Source organism: Danaus plexippus, chromosome 20, assembly GCF_018135715.1.
Source record: "Danaus plexippus chromosome 20, MEX_DaPlex, whole genome shotgun sequence".
Classification (NCBI taxonomy): domain Eukaryota; kingdom Metazoa; phylum Arthropoda; class Insecta; order Lepidoptera; family Nymphalidae; genus Danaus; species Danaus plexippus.
The window spans coordinates 5,648,423-5,675,715 of NC_083550.1; the positions used below are offsets into that span (position 1 = coordinate 5,648,423).

Genomic DNA, 27,293 nt, shown 5'->3' on the forward strand with positions numbered 1-27,293 from the left:
TATCTTGTTAATTATAATTATTTATAATTGATAAAAAAAATGTATATATTTTAACTTTAATAAATTAAAATAGCTTAGATTAGACTAGATTAGTCTAAAATACATATATAAAATTATATATATATAAAAAATCATAGATCGCTAATTGCATTTAAGCGATTATAGTTATTAATACAAACTACTAAAATAAATTATCTGTGACTTATTAGTGACCTGTGGTAATTAATAAAGAGGTCTTACACATTTTTTTTTTAAATAAAATCCTACATAAAAAAAATAAACTGTGTTAAATTAAAAATTCAAGTGAATTTAAACAGGTTATTGATGTAACAAGATCCGGAACTTTCTTTGAACCTCATTAAATGTTACAGGTCGGTGTGAATACTACACGATAATGGGACGACACGACCACGGGGACGACACGACAATGTACAGATATATCATTTATAATAACTCTATAAGTAAATAATACGTTGAAACTCTTAGAGACTCTTACATTAAAATTAATGAATAAGCAAAAAATATTCGCAAATAGTTTTTTTTTTCAATAGTTTCAAAGTAATGAGGCAACAAACATACGTATAAAAATTACATTGCAGTATCATTTGAATTTCATAAAATTCTAAATAGGTTAAATAATATCATTATTTACCCTGCCATGTAACTTTATACGAACCCGGTACAAATTCCATTCATGATAGTGATACATAAAAAAAACACGTGAAACACTTACATGCGAAAAAATTGGCAGTTGCTGTTAAAAAAAGTATCGGCGATAATCGCTCTTATGACAACCGGACAGAGACTAAAATTGCGTGTCATATTAATTAACATTTATTATAGCTCTGGGAGAATGACCTGATATTTGAACGCTATTTTAGTGTTTGAGAATGTTAGATCTGATACAGACTATAAATATTACAAATATAATAATATAGATTATATAATTGATTATAAATTTATATGGAGATAAATTTAAATATATTATGTATATATATATATATATATAATTTAAACAACAGAAGGTAACACGTCGATTGGATTTATTTATGTTCGGTTTCAATCATAAAACAATGATACCAAAAATGTACAAAAAGTGGATCCTAGTGGTATTGTTCTTCCCACAAGCAGATTTAAGATATATTCAAATAACCCTCGATTTATACTGACTGGAAAATTCAGGATAGACTTTTGCTTTCGCTTTCAAGATAGTATCTTCAATACCTATCTCGGAGATCTCATCTCGATTGCGGTCCCGATGTTTACAGCCTCCTATTATTGCTGTACATATGTTACGTTAACATAAAACATTCTCAAAATATATAAATAAAGAAGAAAGGAATAATAATGAAGCAAATTTAACACAATTTTAATATACAAAATAAATAAACCATAATATTAACACAGGTATTTATTTTAATATTGAAATAAATATAAAAGCCATTAGATATATCAAAACTCGTGATTTATATTCAGCGATGTTGTTTACGGGGTTTTGTGAATTTTATTATTTACGATTCAGACCATTGAAATAAAATCAAAGATAATTTATTGCGCGTATAATGAGGTTGGTAAGTTATAATTACTTTATATATATATATATATATATATATATATAAAGTAATTATATATATATAATATTATAATTTCCGTAACTAATGTTTCTGAAATTCATTGACGTAATATTCAACATATTTGCTGTCAGTGACTCTGACATAGAACCTTTCATAGTTACTTGAATAGATAATGCTTTTAGCTCTTAAGGAGCAGCCGAGAATTTTTATTCAGACATAAGTCCTTAAGACTAGTTCCCACAAAATTTTCTCATATAACTATACGATAGATCAAACGTGAGATATGTAAGTAATTCAATCGATTTGGCCCTAGTCTTATTTGCCATCCATAAAAACAATGACCCTTACAATCTTCAATCGTCCCAATACACCTTCAACTTTTGTTTTGTCAACTCAAACTGTTGTACTAAAATGCGAAAATTCGTGAGGATATATATATAACGAATTTTCATTAAATTTGACAGGAATCAAACAAGGCACAGGCTGTAATTCATCCCGGTATTCCGTGTGGATCCCCCGGGATCACGGCATAAGTTGTATCGCGTACAAAATCCCACAACACAGACTATAGAGGTCGCTGACGGTCGGTTACATATTGGTTTAAAAACTTCATACGCTCCAAAACGACAAAATACGCTGGCAAAAACTAGTATAATATATATTAAAATATAATATCAACAAGACCCGTATCGGAGGATGCTTTATAGCACATTTATATTAATATTCAATGCTCGACTTTGGCGGTCTTTTTTTGTTCCGAAATTATTGCCATCATTTTTTTGCGGTTGTTATTTAAATTGCATATTTATCATAGACACTAAACGCACTAATTAGATATTTTTATTTTCTTGCTTCTTTTTAGATATGGGAACCGTTCCATTAATGATACAGTTCGTCCGTCTTGCTGGACTTACTTGTGCTAGTAATCATTTTGTTTTGTAATTTATTGATAGGTTTATGGGAATTATAAGAAAAAATATTTTTATTATAAGCGAATTTTACAACAAACTTCTTGAAATTAAAAAAAAATACATTTTTTGTCTCTATTTCCAGAACGAACGAAATATTTACCATGTCACTAAGATTATGGTGTATTTAAAAAACTTAAGTCAGTAGAAAAATTAACAAGTATGTTAGAAGTAAGAGAATTTTTTCATTAATTCAAACTTTAAATGATTTTGAAGTTCTTTCAGATTTAATAATAAAAATATGTATGTATATATATATATATATTATTTATATTAACTAATTTCTACAAACACATTGATAAGATTAAACTAGATTGTAATTTAATATTCATTAAGATAAAACTAGATTGTACATTTAAAACAAAAAAAAACTAATTTAAAAAAGTAGCTTAAAATCTTTATCTCGCGACAATTTTATTTTATTTAACGCCGTGATTCATGGCCAACAGAGACGGGAGGCAGATGTTATACATAACCTGATATTTATTATATACCAAGTTATTTATTGTCGAGATAAAAGCTCAAACATGTTTTACACGAAATAGATTCAGAATTAAACAAAAAAAAAAAAAGGTTTGAGTTCAGTTATAAGACCTCCTTGTACGCGCCCCGAGCGGTTCGGATCACAATTGAGTCATTACTATTTGACAAGTAATATTCAAGCCAGCAATTATATTTATTAAGACATCTAATGCTATACTATCATCCCGGTTATTTGGGTGTCAATTTTAACCTTTTGTTTTTATATCGTCTATGATTTATGCCAAATGCACGTTGGATGTGAATATTAAACACCCATACTATGTGTCAGATTTGAAAAAAAAAAAAATATCTTAAACAGTTTAAATTATACGCGGCGTGGAATCCGTAAGATTAAGCAAATTTGAAACTTTGGAAGCAAGTTATTATTATACGATTCGTCTGGCGGCTGTCTGGTTGCTATTAATAAAAAAAATATACACTATTGTTGCCATTAGCGAAAAAATATGCATATTGTATTAGTTGAAAAGAATGTTTTAGATGATATTCTAATTTAGCTATAATTATAATCACATCCAATAGACGGTCTGAGAAACAAATTTTTTTACATATGACATTTTCTTTGCGAGATGTATTCCGTTTTTTAAAGGTTTTTCGTTATAATATAAAAAATAAGAGCCTGCATCTTAGAAATCTCGAGTGTGAGCACATTTATCGGTTTGTAGAACCGTTTGTTGACCCAGGAGCGTATTTCATTTCAAACCCAGCAGTGGTTTCCTAAGAAATGATATCATTTAACGTAATACGTCTGTATTTCTTAAGCTTCGTGGCAATAAAATGCCACTTTTATATGTCCCGTGTTGCTGAAGTTAATCAGCATACATTATACTATATTTATTTGTTTCTCATACTTGGAATAGTTTTTGTCACAGACTAAAGCTATTTTCAAAGTTGCGTGATGCGTCTTCTGATTCTCGAGTCTCAAATTGAGATGAATATTGGCGAAAGTTTATAAGAGACGTGGTTCGAATGGTAGTTGTAAAACATTCTTTAATAAAAACTATTAAGAAATCGATTATTAATATTGGAAATATAATGTTGAGCGTCGGCTGGAGGTGTACATGTCGAGGAGTGAGGACTGTCGATACGTGTATATAGTGTAATAGATGAAGATCAGATACTTGGGAAAACCTAAAGTAGCAATGGTTAGGCAAGAAGTGAACACTCACTGTAAACGCTGTTGCCTTCTGTGGTGCCGTTGACGGTGCCATCCGGCATCAGCTGGAGATAGCGATTCTTTAGGAACATCTGTATTGTACGTGAGGTGCCGGTGATGTGGCTGAGGTTGGCGGAGCGCTGTGCCCGGGGCTCCGGGGCGGGGGCGGCGGCGCACGAGGCCAGCGCCAGCGCGGCGAGCAGCAGCCGCAGAGGGCGCGTGCGCAGGCGCATGTTGCGCCGCGCCCATTGCAGCCGCCAGGCCGCCGTTTGCTCAACAGAACATACCACAACACTACAAAGATCACCCGATCCTGTCCCGATCACGATTCATTCAAGCTCATCATCATGTATTCAGGTGTACAGCGTTATTAAATCTATTGACGGCGATCTCCGCTGCATGGTACACACCGCCTTCTAAATGTCGTTCGGATGCTGGATCGATCTGTAACAAATGACAATTACACGTTAAATATGACATACAATATGCAATTATGTCGCATTGAGTGGATGTAACGAGATATCAATTGCATGCGATCTTGTAAGGTTCACGCTAAATCATGATAAACGTGTGATTACGTTTTGCGTATCGCTTGGAAATACTAATTTGGTTTTTACACTTTTATGATCACACAAAATAAACTTAAAGATGAGCTTTTAATTAAAAAATTTTGTCAAATGTTACATAAAGTTGTAACAGCCTGAATGTTTTGCGTGTTTCTAATTCTGTAAAGAGTCAGCCATTCTGTTATTATCAAAAGGATAAACGAAATAATCCTCTAAGTCATATTAAACACGCGCTCGGATATTTCATCGTTATGTTTATTATTATAGGGAATTGTTTATATTTTGGGAGATTTTTTTCAACCCGGATATTTTGAATTCGTATGAGTGAGATGCTTAATTTGATCACGATAGTTTTTAGACAGGATCGCGAATGAAGATTTTGTATATAAAAAAAATTAAATCTCTTTAAACTTCACGTCTTAAAAAAGAATTAATTTTGGACTATCTTCTATAATTGTTACGTAATGCTTTGGAAAATAAATAATTTAATGAATTTCAATACTAATGTAAATGAAACTAATATATTTTCGGATATACTACGCGGATTTTTTATTTTTATTTTAAAACTACATAATCCCGACGTTTCGGTTACTTTCCAGCAACCGTGATCACGGGCAGACGAGATGTAAGATGTGAGATGAGGAAAGTTTTAAATCTGATTATTTCAATACTAAAACAACATTATTTAAATTATTATTAAAAGTGGTATGTATCTCCTTACAATCTATTTCGCGTGTAGTTCCCACAAACACATTTCATGTAGAAATAATTATTGAAAATAAATTAATAACGTAGCTACAGAAAGCTTTGGAACAAGTTCCAATGGAATTAACAGCTAATGCTAAATCAGTGATCAGTTATTGGATGTTAAGGCGAGTGTACACGACACTAATCTAGTCGAGTATAAAGAGAGGTTGAAATCAAAGGCTTATGTATAAAATATTTATATTAATAATCAATAGTTTCTTATTTTTTAATCATATTTTGAACTTAAATTTTGGATTTCATTAACGTGAATCTGGAAATTATTTCACTGGGATAGTTTATTCACTATTGTTATGGCTCCATTTTCAGTTACGCTCAAATGGGATGACAGTCCAGCACTATACTTGGTGCTCTTTAAAATTTAAAATATTTCTTATTAAATGAAAAAAAATAGATATTCTATGCTGAATAGTAAATTACTTACACTTATGAAGGGTAAGTCACCGTGTAGTGTATACCAGGTTTAATAAGTTTGAATACTAACTACAGTCAATTGATTCACTCTGCTTCCAATATTTATTGTAGTTTCTAATTGCTGTCTCAATTCACGCTTTCTTTTCAATAAGAAAATGAGGCCAAGATTTAATCAAACACCGAATGAAAGAAATCTATAGAAGAGATAAATCTAAAGATAAGCTATTCTTATTATTATTTGGGATAAGAATAATAATTTAGATTAAATTTAAATTTATATTGCAGAATTCATCTTTATTTTTAAAACAACTGGAGCGATATACACCGGACATTGCAGGTTCGAATCCTGATTTCGATAAATTTTCATTTTCTATAACTTTGAATGTCCCAAAATAATATATATACTTTGCAATGCACTAACTTCCCTAATACAATTAAGCCAGGTATTCACGACTAAAATATTTTTATTATATTTGTATAACACAATATTAACAACAGACATTAATCTCACTAATGTGACGAGAGATGTTTAAGAATTCGTTGTTAAACAATCCGTCAGTTATTTGATACGGACTAATTGACCGGACGATTAACACTGACACCAATGAATCTTAAGCTATAAGCTTTTAGCGCGTCACTGTTCGCTGGCCTGTTATGAATAATGATTTTTAAAATTTGCTCCTTACCACAGGTTACATTAACTGTATACTTACCAAGAGTTTCATGGATAAACTATAGAGACAGAGTTTTTATTACATAAAACAACATATACGCGAATATTTATAAATACTATCTGATAACAGTAAATGTTTAGTTTGACGATGAAACTTGTAGTAGGGACGTAAAATAACGACAGTATTTACGATTGCATATTAAAACATTAGAATGAAAAATATAGACATTCTCCGTGGGGGGATAATGAGTATAAAACGTCCAGCCTTCAGTGCTGTTCCATGTCGTTGTACAATTATTTTCTGTGTTAAAATTATTATAAACTTCCAGCAATATTTAACAGGCGATAAAACTGTTAAATTGTTATATAATCTAAGAGAAATATATCTCAATCATAAAACCGTTCAAAGAATTTTAATAACATTTAAGTTTCCGGTTACTGAAATACCATTTAAAAAAGATTAACTTGAATATTATTGATAAATAATAAGAAGAAATGATATATATTGTTATATATGTCGTAGCTACTGAAATAAAGTTCTGCGACATACATTTAATAAAAAAATAAAATAGATCAGTCAATAACTATATATAATATCGGTTTTTAATAAACTCCTTTCAATTAAAGTTATCACAACAGTTAACAGTTCAAGGTGATTGATTATAAATGTTTTTACCACACACGGGGACAAATAGATAGAGACAGTCGTTTTATACGACTAGCTAAATCCCCGCGGTCTGTCTGTTATACTGCAACTCGATGTTAATCGAATTTATATAACACAAAATATAGGCTGAAGAGTTTTATATGTCCAGAAGTTGTACTTGAAATATATATATATATATTTCAAGTACAACTTATATATATATATAGTTATCTGTTAAGTTTATGACGCCATAGTGCAAGAGTAACTAGTTTGTTTTCATTTAAACTTCTACGGGACTCAATTTTTTTATATATTATAAATACACAAAGCTTAGCTCACAAACGTATTATGTTAAAAACGTCTGGCATTGAAAAGGCTATTAAACTGGTCACTGGCATCTATTATTAAATACATCTATGCGTATTTTAGCTGTAAAAATACTCTAGATACATATAATAAAAAAAACTTACGACTGAATTATATAACTAAATGTATATTTCTTAATAAAAGTTACATTCATGCATATATAATTTTAACAAACACTCTTAGCTTTTACGGTTCATATCAAAATTTTGAACCGGTTACGTAAATATGAAATAAAACATTAAATAACTATAGGTACTTTGAATATTTTTATTGATTATTTAATGACATTGTACTGTATGATCGTTTCGTTACATCCGAGATAGTATAATATGATTTTATCAGCGCAATAAACATTCCCATTTCAAATTAAGATTATAAAACGTATGCCGAATCCCAAGGCATAACAATACAGTAAAATATAATACAATTGCAAACGCATTATAAAAAAAAAACTAGAAAACGTGGAAAACAAATACAAAGATAACAGAGTGCAATGAACTTGTGACGTTGATAAGGAAATTAGTTTCGGCAATTAGAGTCGAGATTCTTTTTCAGTGGAGTGGACATTTGGCAGCTATGACAGACGACGAATATAGATCTTTGATGTATTTTCACCGCTTCCCTATTGGAAACATTTTGACGTTTGGTTATTGAGAGCATGACGTCACCGTATGGAAGTAAATTACGTATGAGATCACAATAAAAATAAATTACAACCGTCTTATAAATCATTATCAGCAGGTTGCGGTGCTCAGGCGAAGGTTATGCGAAATATACACGCCTAAACAAAATTAAAAATGGCCTCCGTTTCCCGCTGTGATATCTTAAAGGGAATTAAAATGCATTAGCACTTCTGAATTACTTTCGTTAATTGCTACATTTTTTAATATAACCTGTGTTATTTTAGTCATATCAATTTAAACAATAAAACCTTATATAACGAACTCATTTAATAAACGCTCCGTTCAAATTAAATTCTTATTCTCGAGATGCGTTTAAAAAAAAAATATTCCGAGAATGCTATCTTAAGTTATGTTTATTTCGTTATCGTTCTTATACCGCATCAGAGAATAATTGTTGTTTACAACGTAGCGATACTAAAAAAAAATAATTAAATTAATGTACAAAAAAATAAATAACTTTAAATAAAATAACGTCTGTGAACTCCTGTATGCTATTTTATGATAAGTCCAATAACCGGTCCGCAGCCCCAAATACACTCACTAACAATACGTGAGACGGAATTAGATCTAATATTTTGCGACGATGCCATCACTATTTTAGATTTGGGGATGTTGTGTGAATTCAATAATAAAATCTATTCTATATTTACTAGGAACGACAGTTTTCATAATGTTATCTAAGATTTTCGCGTGTACACATATAAATTTAACTAAATCTTTCGAATACTATGCATTTTTTTTTTTCAAATAAACATGTTCCCGATCTTACGGTTCCTTTACAGCAACCGTGATCACGGGGAGACGAGATGACACTTTCGTCTATCTCTATAGTAGATACGAAATGATAGAAAATGATAAAAAAACGAGCTGTATCCGAAACACCGGATTTCATTTAAATTTGAATAAAAAACGATATTTATTTATTGCTTAACAATTATTATAATTATCTATAATATTGATCGCAGTTCCAATATATACTATAATAATTGATTTCTAAACATTATCTCGATGTACTATTACGGAATCACTAAATACCTTTCCCTTTCATCATTAATTGTTACATTATGAACTTAAACATACAGCCGATGTCAAACGTCAATACAGATTATATTCTGTTTTAAATTAATACAACAGTCAGTTTAAAAACCTCCGTTTAATTAAAACGTTAGATTAAAAAACTATTTTATTTATATGTAAAAATTTTAGATTTATTTAAAAATATTTAACATAACATTTTGGTAACCATTGTAGGAAGTATACACTATCTAGCGTCTTAATCGAGAATCTAATTCTGTGACACTAATTACCATTAAGAGTTAATTAAGCTGATGTTTTGTCCTGTTCACACTACACAGCCAATTGATATTGCAAATGGCGGAACTATTGTCACAAACGAAATGAAAATTAAAGCGGGACCAGATAGCGCCGATGCAAAAAAAAAATTAAATATTCAAACACTCGTACAGCGCGATCGGAAAACTAATTACCGTATCTCCCGATCAACATTCTAAAGGCATGTTTAATGTTACACAATGTTATCGAATTTTATGACATTAACACTCGTTTCTGACTACGTCTTCTCTCAACTCTTATATGTCATTAGGGTAATTATTCACGTAATTTATTATTTATGACTAAATACAAGCAATTTAAGTGTTTAGACCAGCCAAGTGGCATTAATTTTGTCAATTCACGGCTGGAAGTTACAACGATACGAATAGTTTGGAGTCAGCGTATCATCTGAACAATTTTTGCCATCCTGACATCCTAAATAGTTCACAATTAATGTTTTGATGTAGCCGCCATGACATCAGTTAACAAGCCTGTGTGTAGAACTATTAATAATTGTTAAAGAGGTACGGAATTTAACCGTTATTAAAACATACATATATTTTCATTTATATACTCTAAGTTTATTAAAAAAAGTATTTACTAGACTGCAGTAAAATGTATAATTTAAAATACGAATTAATCCTTACTTATTTTAAGTTTTAAGATAGTTTAAAATATTACGTAACACCTTTGATGGAACCGCATACAAAACTTAACATTTCCTGTCATGTAAATACTAAAATGTAATTGAAAAATATAAATTATTGAACAACCGGTAACATTAACGTAACGGAGAGATCAATCACTATAAGGTAATAAAACCCAGTACACACTGTGATATCTACTTCAATTAAATTTGAATCCCAAATGTTTTACCCAAATATGTTCATATTGGTCGGCATCGTTTGTAAAGACGTTCAAAATACCACAGAATTAACACAAACTAATATTCACACATTACTTATATAGGCCAAATGCGTTTCTAATTCATAGATTTATGATACAGATAACATATTAATGACTCGTTCGATTTATTGGTTTCTTATGGGTAGTCACGTATTTGGACAAACAAATGTAGATACATATATATACAGTATAAATTCTTACACATTAACTATGTATATGTGGACAATTTATAAGACACTATTGAAAAAACATTTAATATATTCTTTGAATATTTTCAAAATATTTCACAGAATCACTGTGAACGAAGCCGCAGATTAAATATAAATAAAAATTTTACATTTATTGTGAATGTAAAAATGGGTAATTTAATATAATTACCTATGCTTAAAAATAAAAAAACAATATAACTATTTCAATGTCAAAAATGGCTGTACATTTTATGACGTTTGCATGGGCTTCAACAATCGCTAGCTTTAATCAACAAACACGCTTTTGTCAATTTGACAGATGACATTAAAAAAAAATGTAAATGAAACCAACAACGTAAGTCCAATGTCAAATTATGTTTGAAATAAAGCGCTGTTTGAACTTTATTCAGATAAGAGCGTAGTTTATATCGCTCACAAAGAATTATGCAATTGTAGGGGCTTGGGATACGAAGGAAATTATCGATATTATCTATAAAACCAATGAATTAAACAGCGAGGGGTCACATGGAAGACGTTTTGTAATGTATAATAGACACTTGTGACAGAATACAGTCGATGCCACTCATGAATGATGCTATGTTATGCCATTTTAATATATATCCCTAGTATAAATTATAAGTATAAAAATATTGTACTAAACAAGAAATTAAATTAAGTATTAGTAAGCGAAGTTTTTAAGAGTTTCAAAGTACCGGATAAGATTTAAAATCACATAAAAAACTGTAAGCCGTTACTATGATAAATTTATTCGCGTCATTTGTTCAAGTCACCTTACGGTCGTAAGATTGTAAAGATATTTTACTAACGTAAATCTCTTTATCATAGACTTAAACATTCATGCTCTACATTTCCCTAAAAAAAAAAATATATATCCCTTCATTCATAAAAAAAAAATCTATTCTTATATATATTTTTTTTAATTTCATAAATCAGAAAAAAAGCAAGAGTCCAATCCGTACAGCTATACGACCTCCATAGTGTATAGCCATGTCAAATATTGATACCGGATCTGTGTTTCGTATCTAGTCGCCGGTTCATTGGTTACGTGAACCGTTAGTTGGCAATTAGCCGCGGGACGGTGAACTATTTCGGTTGCTGTAAACACCACTAATATCTCAATGGAGTCACGTGGTTTAAAGAATTCAGCTATTAAATCTTTTATACTGAAATGAGTCATTTCAGAGTTTTAATTCCGTACAGTGCAGTGTTTATGGATGTCTTATAGTTGGAATAGGTGTATTTCAAATCTGATATTGCATGATCAGTTTCTGAACGAAGAAAATTAATTGATAGCTAATAACTGATACTCATTTAATATAATTATCTATTCACGCGGAACAGAAATGCTCAAATCCGAGCGGATTAAATGCGAAAGTAGTTTCTATTAGTTTGTAATCTGTGGTCTGGATTCGTTATCTATGGACGAGACGTCGAAGGGAACACGCTCCTGAGCGTTAACAAGAATCAGATACGATTGACGTGTGAAGCAGAGCCGTTAACTTGTTGGCGATGGATTCAGACTATCGATCGCCCTTCAGACCCGGCTGCCGTAAACAAATGTTAGAGAAAAATAAATCGCTTCACATATCAAGCGACACAAACTGTTTATCTCATAACAGAAATGTTTTTTTTTTAAATAAGTTGTTAAATAAAATTATGCATAATGTTGCACGTCTTTACGTCCGCCTATTCTTTGAATAAAAATAAGTAAACGTGTCTGGCGAAACATGTCGAACAAATCGCCTTTATACTCTCGTCGTAAACAAGGCGAGATGCTGTCTAACCCAAATTTTATGTTCTCAAAACGACCACAAAAATTCCATTGTCCAGCCAAAGAAAGCATTTATAGTTATTATAAACTTGTCAATCTGTTAACTCAAATAAAATATAACAAATAACTGGCATTACAACTCCCATTACGTGAAATAAAATTAACATTTACAGACAGTTATTAAAATAGCTCCAACATAAGTCGAGATTATAGGAAAAACAAATTCAAATGTCTAACAGATTACAAAGAAATAAAACCTTTTTACTATACAAAATTAAAAACATAACCTCAATCATTGACAGTTGTTTCAAGAGATGTCAAATATGTTCTGAATAGGACGTAATGAGTATAAAATTAAACCTTACCTTAATGACTTAAGGTTCACATTAACATATAGGTTCAGTTCCATAGCAAGACGTTTGGGAATTCGTATATGTAAAGCAGAAGATCCAACATGGAATGCATTTCTATTTTATTACGTTCTTATAACAGAATTGTTCTAACACTTCATGCTTAGACTTGTAACTCGATCTAACACATATGTTATATAATATAGGTTCTAGCAAGAAATGTTTTTGTTATCTGTGATGGTGTTGCCAGAACGATTATATTTTATTTCTTATTGTTATAAAATTGTTGACGACCTAACATAAACATCTGTAGCGAAAATTCTGTATCCCTTTTTGAGAATTGCGCGATAGTATGAACTTGGATTTTAACACAGCAAAGTTAAATGGAAAGAATTGCACTAAATTATTTTTTATATATAAAACGTATTACAAATACATTTTTTCTTTTTAATAAACATAACACATTACTATGACTTTAACTAATATAATACTGCATTAAGTGTCAAAATGACTCTAATGTGTCTGTTCCACTATTGCGCCTAAAATAGTAGTTACATCTCTTCAAATTGTAAACTCGTTAACAATAATAGTTTTGGCTAACTAAAAAGCTTATAATATGGGCACAGATAATAATAATGAACGTAATTCTAGCCCAGTTCGTTCTAGAAAATTACCAGGCATCAGTCGCGGAACATATCCAGTTAATAGGATTGTTTAATTGGACTATAATTAAATTACTCCAAGTACAAGTGGTTAGGGTTAAAAATGCTTCATTGAATACTTTACATCACTGTGTTCTACACTATACAATAACATTTTCATTGAATTCATCATTTTTGTGGAAATTATATTGTGATCAATACACTACCATATATATATATTATTATTTTTTTTTGACGATATCTTGGACTCCTACTTGGAAATATACAGCCTTATCCACTTGTTCACTTTTGTTTTTGCAATTAGAATGTTACCATATTAGTCAGTTGAATTAACTAATAGGTTCAAATGTTGGATAAGGTTCAATCTGATAAGTACACACGGTACAATAAAAGATATAAAACATTTTTATTACGTGTTTTTTTTAATACTTTTTATATACGGTCGTTACATGAAAGCGAACTATATATTTTTTTCATTTAATGGTTCGAGTGACATTAATTTTTATATAATATGAATTTTAATATATTATTGAATAAGTCAAACGCAGTCATTGAACGCTCAAAAGCTATTCGTTGTAAACGATACTTTCCCTTGTAGCTTTTCAAATGTATTCGAGACACAAAAAAAAAAACCGCCAACAATCAAACCGTTTTGAAGCACGGGGGAACGTATATTTTACCGTTTCGAGTCGCTAATGATCTGTGCACACTTCAAAAACTGGATATGTTACCTACCTGTCATTCAAATTAGCCATAAATGTTGTAATGTAAGATACTTTTTGTACATAAATATGATTTTTTGGCACGTTCGGAAACGTCAAAGGTTGTAAGATAAATACGTTCATTACTAGTAAGTAAATGAAAATTAACTCTTCTTGCAAAAATATTAAGAAATAACGACGGGACAATGCATTATACCGCAGTACCACAGATTAAATATAAATAAAGTTTTAGTTTAATTTAAAATACTTGTACTATACTTTGCGTGAAAAACCACGGGAAAAGGCAGCGATTCGATAACCGTTTCTATTCAAATGAAACAGAATTAGTATGAAGAAGTTGTTGACAGTTTTTGCAACAATGTTTAAGAAACTCGAACTGCTTGATGGCTCATTGTTTGAAAACGTCGCGTCGAGACTTAACGATCGTCTTTAAATAGGAATTAGGACTTATATTTTGTGCAGAGACGTTTATAAAAACGAGCCAAAAAAAAGTCAACGTCCACAACACAGGCGCGTGTGTTTCCGATAGTCAAACTGGCGTTTATAGCACATGTGCTTTGATAAGGTGAAAGTACGACTCGTTACCACATTTGTCCTTAAACACACAAGGTCTTTATGCAAAAATATTACATTTAATAACAAAAAGAGATAGATATATGTATAAAAAATAACACTAATACAGCTGTCATTTATCATATGACATATTAATCGAACTAAAATTATGACTTTTTAAAAATAAATTTTAACTATAACGTAATGAAATACAAGAAAATAATATATGTTCAGAAACTTTAGAACGTATCCGTTAGTAATCGGGACACGTGCCGACTATAATTCACAATACTAACCAACAGTAAATGAAACAAGACATTATCTCTATAATTTTTGTTCATTACAACGGTTTTCCACAAAATCATAAGCAAATAAACAAAAATAACCATCTAATCTCACATTAATGTTAGAAAAAATTTCCGTCTAACGATCTAGATGATAACAGACTCGATTCACCTAAATGCCTTTAAATATTAAGTTGTAAATTCTAGAGAATTCCGTTAACCCTTGAATTACAATTTAGTTAGAAGTTCTAGCTGCTTTCAAATTTAGCAGAGTTATTTGGCTGCTAGCGGCTCAAGTACTTTGAACATTTATATTGTGACGAAATATTTGGAAAACGCTCTATTAATTTATGTCTTCTAAAGCAATATGTTCGAACAAATAGTGTAGTATAAATACAGGCACATCAAGTGTATTTGCTAGTTCGTTTCTACGTAATTCTTTAACCCTATACATCAGCCAGCCCGTAGTGTTAGCTGGCGTCTCAGCCAGATACAATTTTAGGTCGTCGCCGGGTTACATAACAATTGGATAATGACATACACTGAAGTGCACGTCCAATATAGATGCGACGCATCTAGTAATACACTCGCTAGGTTTGAGAACTAGCGACGCTAGATGGCGTGACAAAACTGTAGCACATCTATAATTAAATTTATTTTGTAAGTCCGCCATCAAACATTTTGGATATAACAGATATACAGTACAATTACGCATTTTCATACCGCCTTGAACCCAGATGACACGTGAGTAAAAAAGGCCTAAACTTTAGGCATTGTATGGTCAAATCTAGTTTTGAAGTTACATAATCATTCAAACCACAATCGACTCTAGTGCTCTGTAATAAGATCTGTAATGTAATAAATTTAGTATTTTGCGTAGAACCGGATGTGACAAAAAAAAAACTAATTGGCTTTCAAGTTTTGCTTCGATTTTCGATATTGATTCAAACATAAAACTAATTACATAGAATTTAAGACATACCTCAATTGTAACTGTATTTCTTACCATGGAAGACTAACTTTAAAAGTTGCCAGAACATTCTGAAAGTACGTTAGTTACTAGCAACTATATGATAAGTCCTCGTTAGTTAAACATGCGAAATATATAAACCTTTGAGATTATTATATTGTGAATCTATAAGCTAACCCAGTTTTGACGTACACTGTTACTTTGATTGATATTACGAAGCATCAAGATATTCATGTAAGGGAAAACTTTGACGTACGCCTGTGGATACTATGTTACACTATGTTGGTTCTCCACAAACGATGCAACGTTTATGCCGCGATAAATTTTAATCAACAAATTGTTTGTAAATTTCAAGGTCGTAGAATTTTACGGTTATACGAAAAAGGCGTTAACTTTAAACGGTTTAAGTTAATTGCTTTAATACAAAGTTGGAAGATGCTTGCTTTGTGTTCACGTATAAATCGGTTTTGATATAATTTTGAGTTAATAAACGTAATTGTGATGCAAAAGTCGAGTGACTGTGTTATACGCGGAGTTGCTGAGCACATAAAATATTTTTTAGGCTAAACTACACTCTGTTTAAGTCCGGATTAGAGTACCGTTCGTTAATGTCTTTGTATTAATTATATTTCTAGCGAGGAATGATAACCACAGACTATATCACTCAATTACGTACATATTGACCACCGCTTAGTAAAATTAAGTATTGGGAGCACGACACAAAACATTGTACTGATAAATGTCTAACATCTGACTTTGTTCCTTCAATAAATACTATGTTTATATATCTGTATATATTTACATAATAATGACGTTTCCACTATTTGTAATATTTTCTAATAAATTTTACAGATTTATTCTACGTGTGTTGAATTTTATTATCTATTTACTACTAACAACATTGTGAAATTAAATGCTTTAACGGGCCATTGTATTAAATTTATGCAAGCAATAAAACATTTAGATATTAGTTGATATCTCTTCTAGTTCTAAATTATCGTTGTATTACATTTGTTACAAATATTAAGTAAGAACTAGTAATCGAAAATAAATTTTATTATTACTAATCTAGGCTTATTAAAAATAAATAAAAAAATATCGTATTTTGCGATGCAAAGAAAAGATTAAACTCTATTTGAAATTATGACCGGTGTTGACATTTCATATCTGCGAACCGTAAATAACCGGTAATTATAAAAACCGGTGTTTCACTTTAAATGACCAAATTACTTTCGGGAAGTCGGATATTGGAGGTCTTCGTAATAATGGGTTTATTCTCCATGTTTCGCTGTTTCCCGCAAAAAGATGTGAAAGAAATTGTATTTAAGTGTTGCCATTTTGTAAATTTATCCTTTTTTAAGTACCGGAACCTGACTTAATGGCTAACCTACTTGCAGGGTTTTAGATCCCATAAATCTAGTCTTTCACATGCCCTATAAAAACTACTTAAACTAAATAAGCCTCAAAAGCATCCAAACATTTATTCTCATCGTAATTCACTGTATTTCTGAACGATTACGCTTCGCACCATTTAATTTTCATATAAATATCACATATTATGTTATATACAGTACATAAGCCGTGGTCACGTGATTGTTATGTATTTATATAAGTAAAGCACCGGGAATGAGACGAGTCGGTAACAAGCAGTAGTGTTATCTGTGCGTCACTTAATTTATTTTTAACTTGTTTCAAATAGCACGTGCGTACTGATGGATCTGATGAGACGATATCATGCAGCTTCTTCAACTCACACTAAGTACTTTGGACTTGACTTTTGTTTTTTTTTTTTTTTTTATCAATGGTTAAGATGTCTGTCACATGATATATCTTTGGAAATAGCTATGTTAAATAAAATTAAATATGTAAAATAATCGTTAAATTAAACAGTAACGTTAGGTTATACTGATACTCGTCAATAATACTCATGTAGGCTCTTCAAAAACTAACATATTTAATTGAATACTATTTTAAAGTTTAGCATTTTTATATAAATCAATTAATGTTAGCGTGTTATTCCCATTAACCCGACGGCTTGAATGTCAATAATTCACGCTTAAAATTTAAATAAGGCTTAATTAAGGCTCTATATAGTATATAACAATATAATATATAAACAAAATTTGTGAGTGAATCTGTACGATAAAGCATTTGAAAGGTTATTTAGACGGTATAAATTACCTCAGGTTTTGTTATCATTAAAGTATGCTATGTAATAAAATTAATTTCATACAAATTTTCTAATTTAATTGCTTCCTTATATATATATCTTTTATACAAAACTATAATTATATCTATAAAGATTATTTTTTAAGTATTGTTGTATGCAAAGGTAGTTTAAACTTTGAACTAGTAAAAAAAGTCTAATTATTTTTTTCGTTGATTTTAATTCATGCATTGTGTATAATAAGAACAGTCACCAGTCCTTGTGTTGTGGAACTGCATCCGAGTGGTTAATTCACTAGTTATATTTTGCAATAATTTGTGAGACATAAATCAGCATAAATAGAGAAGTAGAGTTAACGAAAATGTTTAATTTAATATTATTACAAACTTTTTGGTTCTGTAATAAAAAAAATACATGTGCCATAGAGAAATATGGGTAAATGTCATTTTATAACTTGACAACTTCCTTCTAATATTTCCAACCACAGATAAAATATGATATTCAAAATATTTAATAAAATTTTATGGTTGAATATAACGACGCCATTAGATCTCGATGCAGTGCGTTCGTATTTTATTGAGTTTACTTTGAGATTTGTTGCGACAGTTGTTAAAAGCTGTGATAAATAATATACATTATTTGATTCTCCTTCGTAAATTATATTATATTCATAAAGATTATATAATCGTAGAATCATATAAATACTTATTAATTTATATTATATCGAACTACCTTACTTTTTGTTTATCATAAGCGCCATCTAGTTTAATTATTAGCTAACTTTTACACTTTAAATTTTCGTCTCTACCTTCTATTTGTGTTTATTGAAGTGAAAGTACAGAACAAATTTACCTTATTATGAACAAACCTGTTGACTCACGGAAAGTGTGAACCTTAATTAGTTCTCGACTTAAATATATTCAGTAACATTTTCTCAAGTCAATATTTTTTATACGTCAGACATAATTACAAATTGACTTGTAGTTTTATATGTTTCTTTAGTAGATAAAGAAGATTTGAACTAACAACCGCAATGAATAACTTATAATTAATTATATTTTAATACAAAGTACCGTATTAAATTAGTAATGTTTCAGTTATTTTTCTCTTACGTGTTGTTATGAAACAAATTTTAAACCTTAAAATAAGACGTCTGTTTCATGCAAAAAATATTAAAGGTTCCGTATAATTGTTTTTTTTTTTTATTAATTAACTGATGCTGTTAACGCGGAAATTTCTCTGCGTTTGTCACTCAATTAAACAAAAACTATTGAACCGAATTGAATTAAATATAGTAGCTTCATTCTTAACAAAGTGAAGTCGGGAGTGTAATGTGTAAGTCATAAATAGCTGTTAAACTCTAAGGTTAATTTTATTTTAAAGTGTTGAAGTTTTTAGCAAAGCTATAGGTGGTTGTATGTATCAAATCCAGGAGGTCGCTAAATCTTATCGGCCAACCGAATCGGGAATACTAAGTGCTTAAGGACTTTAATTATGCTGATGCAATCTGCAACATCCATGAAAATTAAGACATAAATCAAGTGAATTAAGTTTGGGTAATTTTAACTAATCTCATACCGGTGCCCTTTGTTATTTCGTAATTACGTTTTATATAAAAACCTTGTACTTGATAAATATTTTTTAATGAATTTAATCACTCGGTGTTAATATAGTCCACTACTCGGTTTTCTTCCGCGGCACACTTTTCTAACGGAATGAATATTAATTTATTAAATTATTCGAAAAGCCCCTTAAAGACATATTCGTGTAGTTTTCCGAGTCGAGTTTGTGACAACCCAAAAAGATATGACCGAATATTTAAAGCATTTTATTAACATATAAATATTATCTCCTATTACCTGGTACCTCGCCTGTTCATTCTGTCATTGAGTTGATAGAAAACCAGACATGCTTCCAACACGCCGCCGCAAGTCCAAAAAATATTTATGAATACAAACTTTCCGGTCTTTGAGAACGACCAAAGAGTTTCTAATGACACTAAACAAAGCACACACCGGCCAGCACCAAATTTAGAAGCGTAAAGCGACAGGAAAGCAACAATTACACAATTTATTTCAGCGACAGGTATTGGACTCAGCGAGCTAATAATACACATATAGTTTCGCAACGTAAATGACCGCTCCGACAACTATTTTTTCAAGCCGACCGACATTTCGATCATCCTTAACGAGGTTAATTGACTTTCATTTGATACAACTGCATCGCCATTAGAATGAAAAACAATCCGATCTGTGATTTAAATCGACGACTCAAGTTGCAGACTAACAAACGAATTTATTTATTAAAAATAATAACAAAGGTATATAAACATTTTTTTATAAATCCAATTAGCGAGTCCTTACCGCTTTCAAACCCATTGACACCGTTTAGAAATAATTCTTAACGCATTATAAATTTTACCTTTGATAATATCAAAGGCTCACGACTTTTATGTTTATGAAAATGTCATTTAATACTCTCATTTTTTTTATTTATTTAAACGGATCTATCAAATAAAGTTCTATCGATTTGTGTTTAGATTTATGAACGTAGTTTACCGATTCGCTAATTCGCTATGCATTATACACGCTTGACGTATCTGTCAAATAAGTTTGACAACTGAGTACAATCCGAAGTATACAGCCAAAGTGAACTGTATTCAAACACATAATATACGGCATTAAATAAACTTTAAAACGTAAAATATGTTAATAACGAACAGAACGTTGATGACAAGTATCATTCTCACACTATCTTTTTTTAAACAGGTCCCTTCATTTCGGACAGGTGCAGCTTATATATGTTAAAACAATTCCAAATTATGCAAATATTTTTCAAATTGACGCGTCATTACATTAGCATATTGTATTAAAACAAATAAAAAAAGAAATTTCTCTTACAAAATGTCAATGTTTAAAAGGTTGCGTTGAGTTATATCGTGAATGTCAAGTATTGGAAGGTATATTATTGATTTATTCTGTGTGATTAGTATTAACGAGTGTTCCTAAATAAATCACATGTCTATATTCTGTAACAATTCTTTTATATATAACCTTTTTACTTTCATTAATTATTAATATACTATGTATTTTCTAAATAAAACCATGTATTAATCACGCCTCCGAATTAATGTTTTTCAATAATTTGTATTCTGTACATAATGACTATATACTTAAAGTCATTGCAATGGCATTTCTCGCAAGATTTATATACATAATAATATTACGACTTCCAAAATTTTAACCTTAACATTGGCTTGACGCAGTAAAAGCTTATGTTCTTCAATTAATCTACTGTATAAGTTTATTTAGTCTATATACATATATAGACTAAATTATTTAACATAATGTTATTCTGTCACAATAGATATACGAGTGTGTCGACCCACAACGATTACAATGTTACGTTGTGAATGAACCTACCTACTATTACTTTGTGCGTTTGTAGCTAACCAAAACAACAAACAAAATAAATTTAATATTAGTTTTTCGCGCGATTTTACTCGATTTTCGCAGCTCCATTTAAAGGTTAAATCGCGTAGTATTTTATATTAAAATCTAATGTCTGTATTGCACCGTTTTCGATGTCATGAGAGCAGTAAATGATTTGTTCTGTGAACCGACCATTCTTAGATCTCCGCTTACAATGACCTTCTCATTAATAATTATCTACATCTCATATAGAATTTTCTATCAATACGGTATTATTTTATCAAATTATTGGTAACTTTTCATTCGTCCAAGGCCAAGTCGGTTCAACATAACTGGTTTCCTCATTAGTTATTTAAAGCATGCCTTCATATAGATAAATAATTTAAAAACTCTGATAACAGCATGAGATATCACTGCTTATATAACCTAACTTATAAGTTTACGTTAGACGTGGAGCTGCTACCGAAATAGAAGAAATGCAAGACAATAGAAAATAAATATTACCACAAGTCCTCTCACACTACATACCGACCGTTTGCTATATATTTCATAAACCTACGATGGTACTAGCGTTTTAACGATTCATGAATCAAAAACAGGAAACGCTGCGTATTTAGTGTGGGTGTATTTATCTAAATCGCGTGGCCAATACAATACTTATGTATTCATTATAATTCGTGGATAGTTATGAATTTCATAGAATCGATTGTTGAAGCCTGTAAGAACTGGCATATTATATAATACACAGATTTTTGGGATAAACCAACCCAGCTGTGGGCTCTATCATTTTCCCACAAACCGTAAGGTATGCGACAAAACAAACATCTGATATACAAGATCTTACACAAGAATTTCAGTCGCTGACTTCCGCTTGATTTTTTTAACAGATAAAAAACGCTGATAAGTAATTTATATCTCGTTTTTTTTTTTATCTATGTACTCCTCCCGTTATCAGAAATCAGTGCCAGACAGATATGGGTGCTGCTGCGAAATTCTGATGGCTTATCCATAATAAACTTACATTAAAATATAGGTGATATAAATATCAGAATTTAAAACCGCTTGAATTTGTCTTCAGTAAAACGTAATTATATAATTCTTGTTAGAAAATAGTAATATATCGTAATTCGTAAGTATTTCGAAAGGAAAGCATTAAATCGCTTAATTTAAATATAATCTATATAATTTCCATTAATATTTAAGCAAACATCATTTCCCTGGACGAGGAAGTGTTTATTTGTCCGTCTCTCCGTCCGTCACTGAAATATTCCTATCTATATTTAGTTGCAACGAAAACGCCGAGGTCATTGTTTTATCTCCTTTGCATTATGTAAGAAACTTCAGACGTATGTAAACATAAAAAAAAAATCTGTCCTAATAACAGAGTACGTTAACCTTTCGTGTTAATTTCATTCTAAGCTATAAGAATATAAAACAATTGAATTAGCATACATACATATGTTGTGTACAATCAACTGAGTTGCTTTAATTTATATGAAACTAATAGTTTTACGGATGTACTACGCGTGCTTTATTTTTGTACAAAACTAGTCTCGTCTCGTCTGTGGTCACGGTTGCTGAAAAGTAACCGAAACGTCGGGAGTGGTTTGTAGTTTCATATAAATGAATAAAACTCGGGAAAGTCTTAGATCTCATTATGAGTTGCTTTAAATCGGGAGTTCAACGTGTGCAATAAATAAACCTAAGTCAATTTGGGAGTCAAGACTCGAAACCCATCACAGCATCCCGCTCTCAACGGAAAGATGACGTGACTTGCACGCCACTATAACCCATTCACTATTAACGAAACAGTTCTTAGCAAATCGATCAACCACTGATAAGATTACATGATAACAAGATATCGTTCAGTGTTTATACGAAAATATAATAATTACTTAGGAAATTAAGCATCATAAGGTCCATTTTCGTTTGACTTTAATAATCTATAGTTTTAATATATATAACAGTCGAGTGTTTGTTTTGGACTCCATAATAGTTACAGAAATCATTATAAAACTATGATAATATTTTTAATTAATTATAGATTCAGCGAGCACTGGCGGATAACCACAAGCCCGGCAGGGATTCTGGCTGGAAGAGGTTACAAGCCTTGGGGTATAAATGTCCCCTAAAAGTTCTGAGGCAGAAGGCAAGGGGAAACCACTGCAACTATCTTCGCAAGAAAGTCATCATGTATCACGGATCACTGATACGTGATGACCACGACGAGTCTGCAAAGACTCTTGCGATGATGATGATGATGATGATGATGATGATGATGATGGATATAAATAAATTAACTCATTGTTAAAAAAAAAACCGAAAATATTAGCAGCTTCACGGATCTTACTATCAATATATAATTAAATTTAATAATGATGTAACAGAATTGTAGTCGTTTTTTTTTTTTAAATTGATCGTCGAAGATTTCTGGGAACGCTTATGAAAAAATTTTCGAGCGTGCCAAAGTGTTTTGTATCGGTATTATTAACAACTGGTATAACCGAATTCAACCGAAAGTTATTCGTTCGTTTGATTCATTTCAAACCGTCCACAGTCGTGAGTACTTTAAGATAAAATTTCAACAAATCATTTTATTTAGACAATAAGGCCTCTAGCCGGGGCCTTGTAAAGCACCTATTTATTTAAGAAACTGATCACATTCATATTAATCTATATTATATTCTATAGGAACATCACATAACACAATAGAAGTAATATGCTTCAAGCAAATATTTATTTAAAACATAGAAATCAAGGTCAATAGGATTATGAAAAAAATTTTTTTTTCATTCGTAATTCTCATATCAAATCATGCACTATAACGTGAAACCTTGAAGTGTTGCCAAATAATCGTTATCAGTAGGCTCTAGCGTGCGGTCGTTGACCCCTCGGATATGCAACACCTATATACAATATTTAGTTAGTATTTCTTGAAGCTACGTCCAGTGAATTCTCAGTACGAACCATACATCACAGAATGGATTGCGTAACGGAAATTAAAGTTTGGTTGATGGGTAATATAAATTATAATATATGGAAATCTTACGAGGTAGAATAAATAAATATATCTTAAAATAAATAGAATGGGATTAAACAAAAATCTAGAACAATATCTTTAAAATATATTTGGGCTAATCACCAAGTCTAGGAATGAAATCGCAAGTGGCACATGTCTATTTCTACTTTCCAATTGTTTTTTGAATCCGTACAATATATTCGGGATATATTACTTTTATATTAGGTAACATATATTAGTTGCATGTCACACGTATCATAATTTTATAATATTAAAGCGAGTAAGTCAAAAAATGTGCTTCGTTATCGCAGACTAAAAATGACTCGCCAATTAGTATGGACCACGGACCCTTTAAAGGAGGCCATAACGAACTGTTTTTGGCGCCGAAACCAAACATGGAGTAACATCTTCAGATCACCCAATCCTATTACGGGTCTGGTGAGTTCTTAAAAAAAAAACTTTTTTCTTTTATTTTTTTTTTATTTTTCCCCTCTCGAGTCACATAAAAATAATAATTAACTTATGCAAACTCATTAGTATTATTGGTTGAATTAAACTCATATATTAATAACGTAGCTAAAGCCGAATTTAACAAAAAAAAATCCTCTATTTTATTACGTGTTAAAGATCACAATTTACATAAAACATTTTAACAGTAAGTAACACGTTTATCTTAACAGTATTAACTTAGCATGGCTTCTGTAGTTCAATTGATCAATCATATTTTAATCTTAGTAAGCGTCTATTTAATACAATTATATATTTATAAATATCATGCTATATATTTCGTATATTAACGAATATTCGAATAATATCGTCATTAAACAAATAATATATTTGAATGAATATTTAAATTTCTACCGAATTTAATTTCAGGCATAACTATATATGCCATATTGTATGTATTAACCTAGCCATATGTATGAGATACTTGTGTTATTTTTTTTTTTTAACTTGTTTTATTTCTAAGCTCAGATCGAACAGGTTTCGTCTTAAAATGTAAAGAAACAGTTTTTATTGTAGTAATTTTTTTCAACCGATTGTACTCACAAATCTCAACGTACGTATGACGTATTTGAGAAATTCCAAGTGGTATGTTATTTTAGATTTGAACTTCAATTTAGACTGAGAGTACCATTTTCCTTAACTACATTATCTGTTCTAACGTTTGTTGAAGATAACGTATTATGTTAAAAAAGAAAAGTATGAACGTAATGTATGGTTAAATTAAAAAAAAATTAGTATTTAAATTAAATAATCAAATCATTTTCAGTGTCCGAGGCCGCAGCGACCACACGTCACCACGTGTAGAAATAAAGGTTAATAGTAATACTAACTTGTGAGAGGTCAGCGTATCACGATGCACTTTCGAAATAATATATAGTTGTTAAAATTATATATTCTGTAACCGCCACAGTCTCACTTTCTTGTATTGTATCACTTGTGGTTTGTAACACTGTAATAAACACAGAGGGAAGTTGCAATATGTACCACACGAGCCCAGATCTGAAAAACACATACACTCACGACACCACAAAACATTATAAAACAAATAGATATTATAACCAACTAAAATGTTTAAACCGAAATTAAATTAACGCGAAATGCACTCGGACAACTAACTATCTTAAGAAATTTGCGAGACAATTATCAGATTACTGTCGTCAGGCGAAAGAAACTTTTTTCGGCGGACTTTTTGCTGAGGTTCCGCAACTCAGATCAAGTGGGGATCTTAGCTGAAAGCGCACAGAATCTCTACATCCGATCGCATGGAAACGGTGCTGGCATGCGAAATTTTCACTAAACACTTTTCCACGCGGCCTTCACTGCATTGTTATGCAACTGCAGACATCACCGGAAAGATATATTTGACATTAAAAAATAAATAATAATAAAAATAATTAAACTATATTATCGTTGTTTTATAATATTTGGTGGTGTGTCACTAGTTTTACCGATATCAGCGTGTTATGTTCTCGGCGGCGCGTCACTCGCTATACGTCCGCAGCGTCCGGTGTGTCGCGGTATACTGAGCCGGCGAACAATTCGTAGTTCAAACGGCGAAAAGCTCATGAACGGTTAGCTCAATTGACTTCCTGAAAAAATTTACATAAATAAATACTTAATTAACAGACTTTTCTAGTATGATATCAATATTTGATGTGTTGTTTATCTTGATTTAATAAGAATTATTTAATATAAAACATATAATTAATTAAATAAAATTACAATTAAAATCAAATTTGTTATTATTTGTTTATTATATTAATGGGCAAAAAAAAATTATTAGAAGATTTAGAAATCTGATATATATAAACTGACACCTTAATTAAAAAATATGTATGAAATTATTAACTTCATGAGATATTAAATAAATTATAAAATATTTTACCTTATATAGAGATCACGACGATTTAACAGATGTTAAGGTAGCATAGTTATTTCATAATTAAATTTTATTGGTACACTTAATATTAGGTAACTCGATGCATTATCAGTTAACGTTAAATGACAAGAACAATTTAGGTAATAGAAAATATAAAACCACGCACTATTAAATAAAATTA

At 30.7% G+C, this 27,293-nt stretch overlaps 1 protein-coding gene across 2 annotated transcripts in view; it reads right to left on the reverse strand.

Annotated features, from left to right (window-relative positions):
• Positions 1-26,770, reverse strand: part of LOC116773868 (fibroblast growth factor 3) — a 92,244-nt gene extending 65,474 nt beyond the window's left edge. For both annotated transcript variants that reach the window (XM_032666419.2, XM_032666418.2), the window contains exons 1-3: positions 26,682-26,770; positions 26,064-26,232; positions 4,252-4,682 (exon numbers count right to left, since the gene is read on the reverse strand). In XM_032666419.2, coding sequence (XP_032522310.1) covers positions 4,252-4,471 — 220 coding nt within the window. In that variant the 5' untranslated portion in view covers positions 4,472-4,682; positions 26,064-26,232; positions 26,682-26,770. The remainder of the gene's footprint in view (positions 1-4,251; positions 4,683-26,063; positions 26,233-26,681) is intronic.
• Positions 26,771-27,293: the final 523 nt, after the last annotated feature.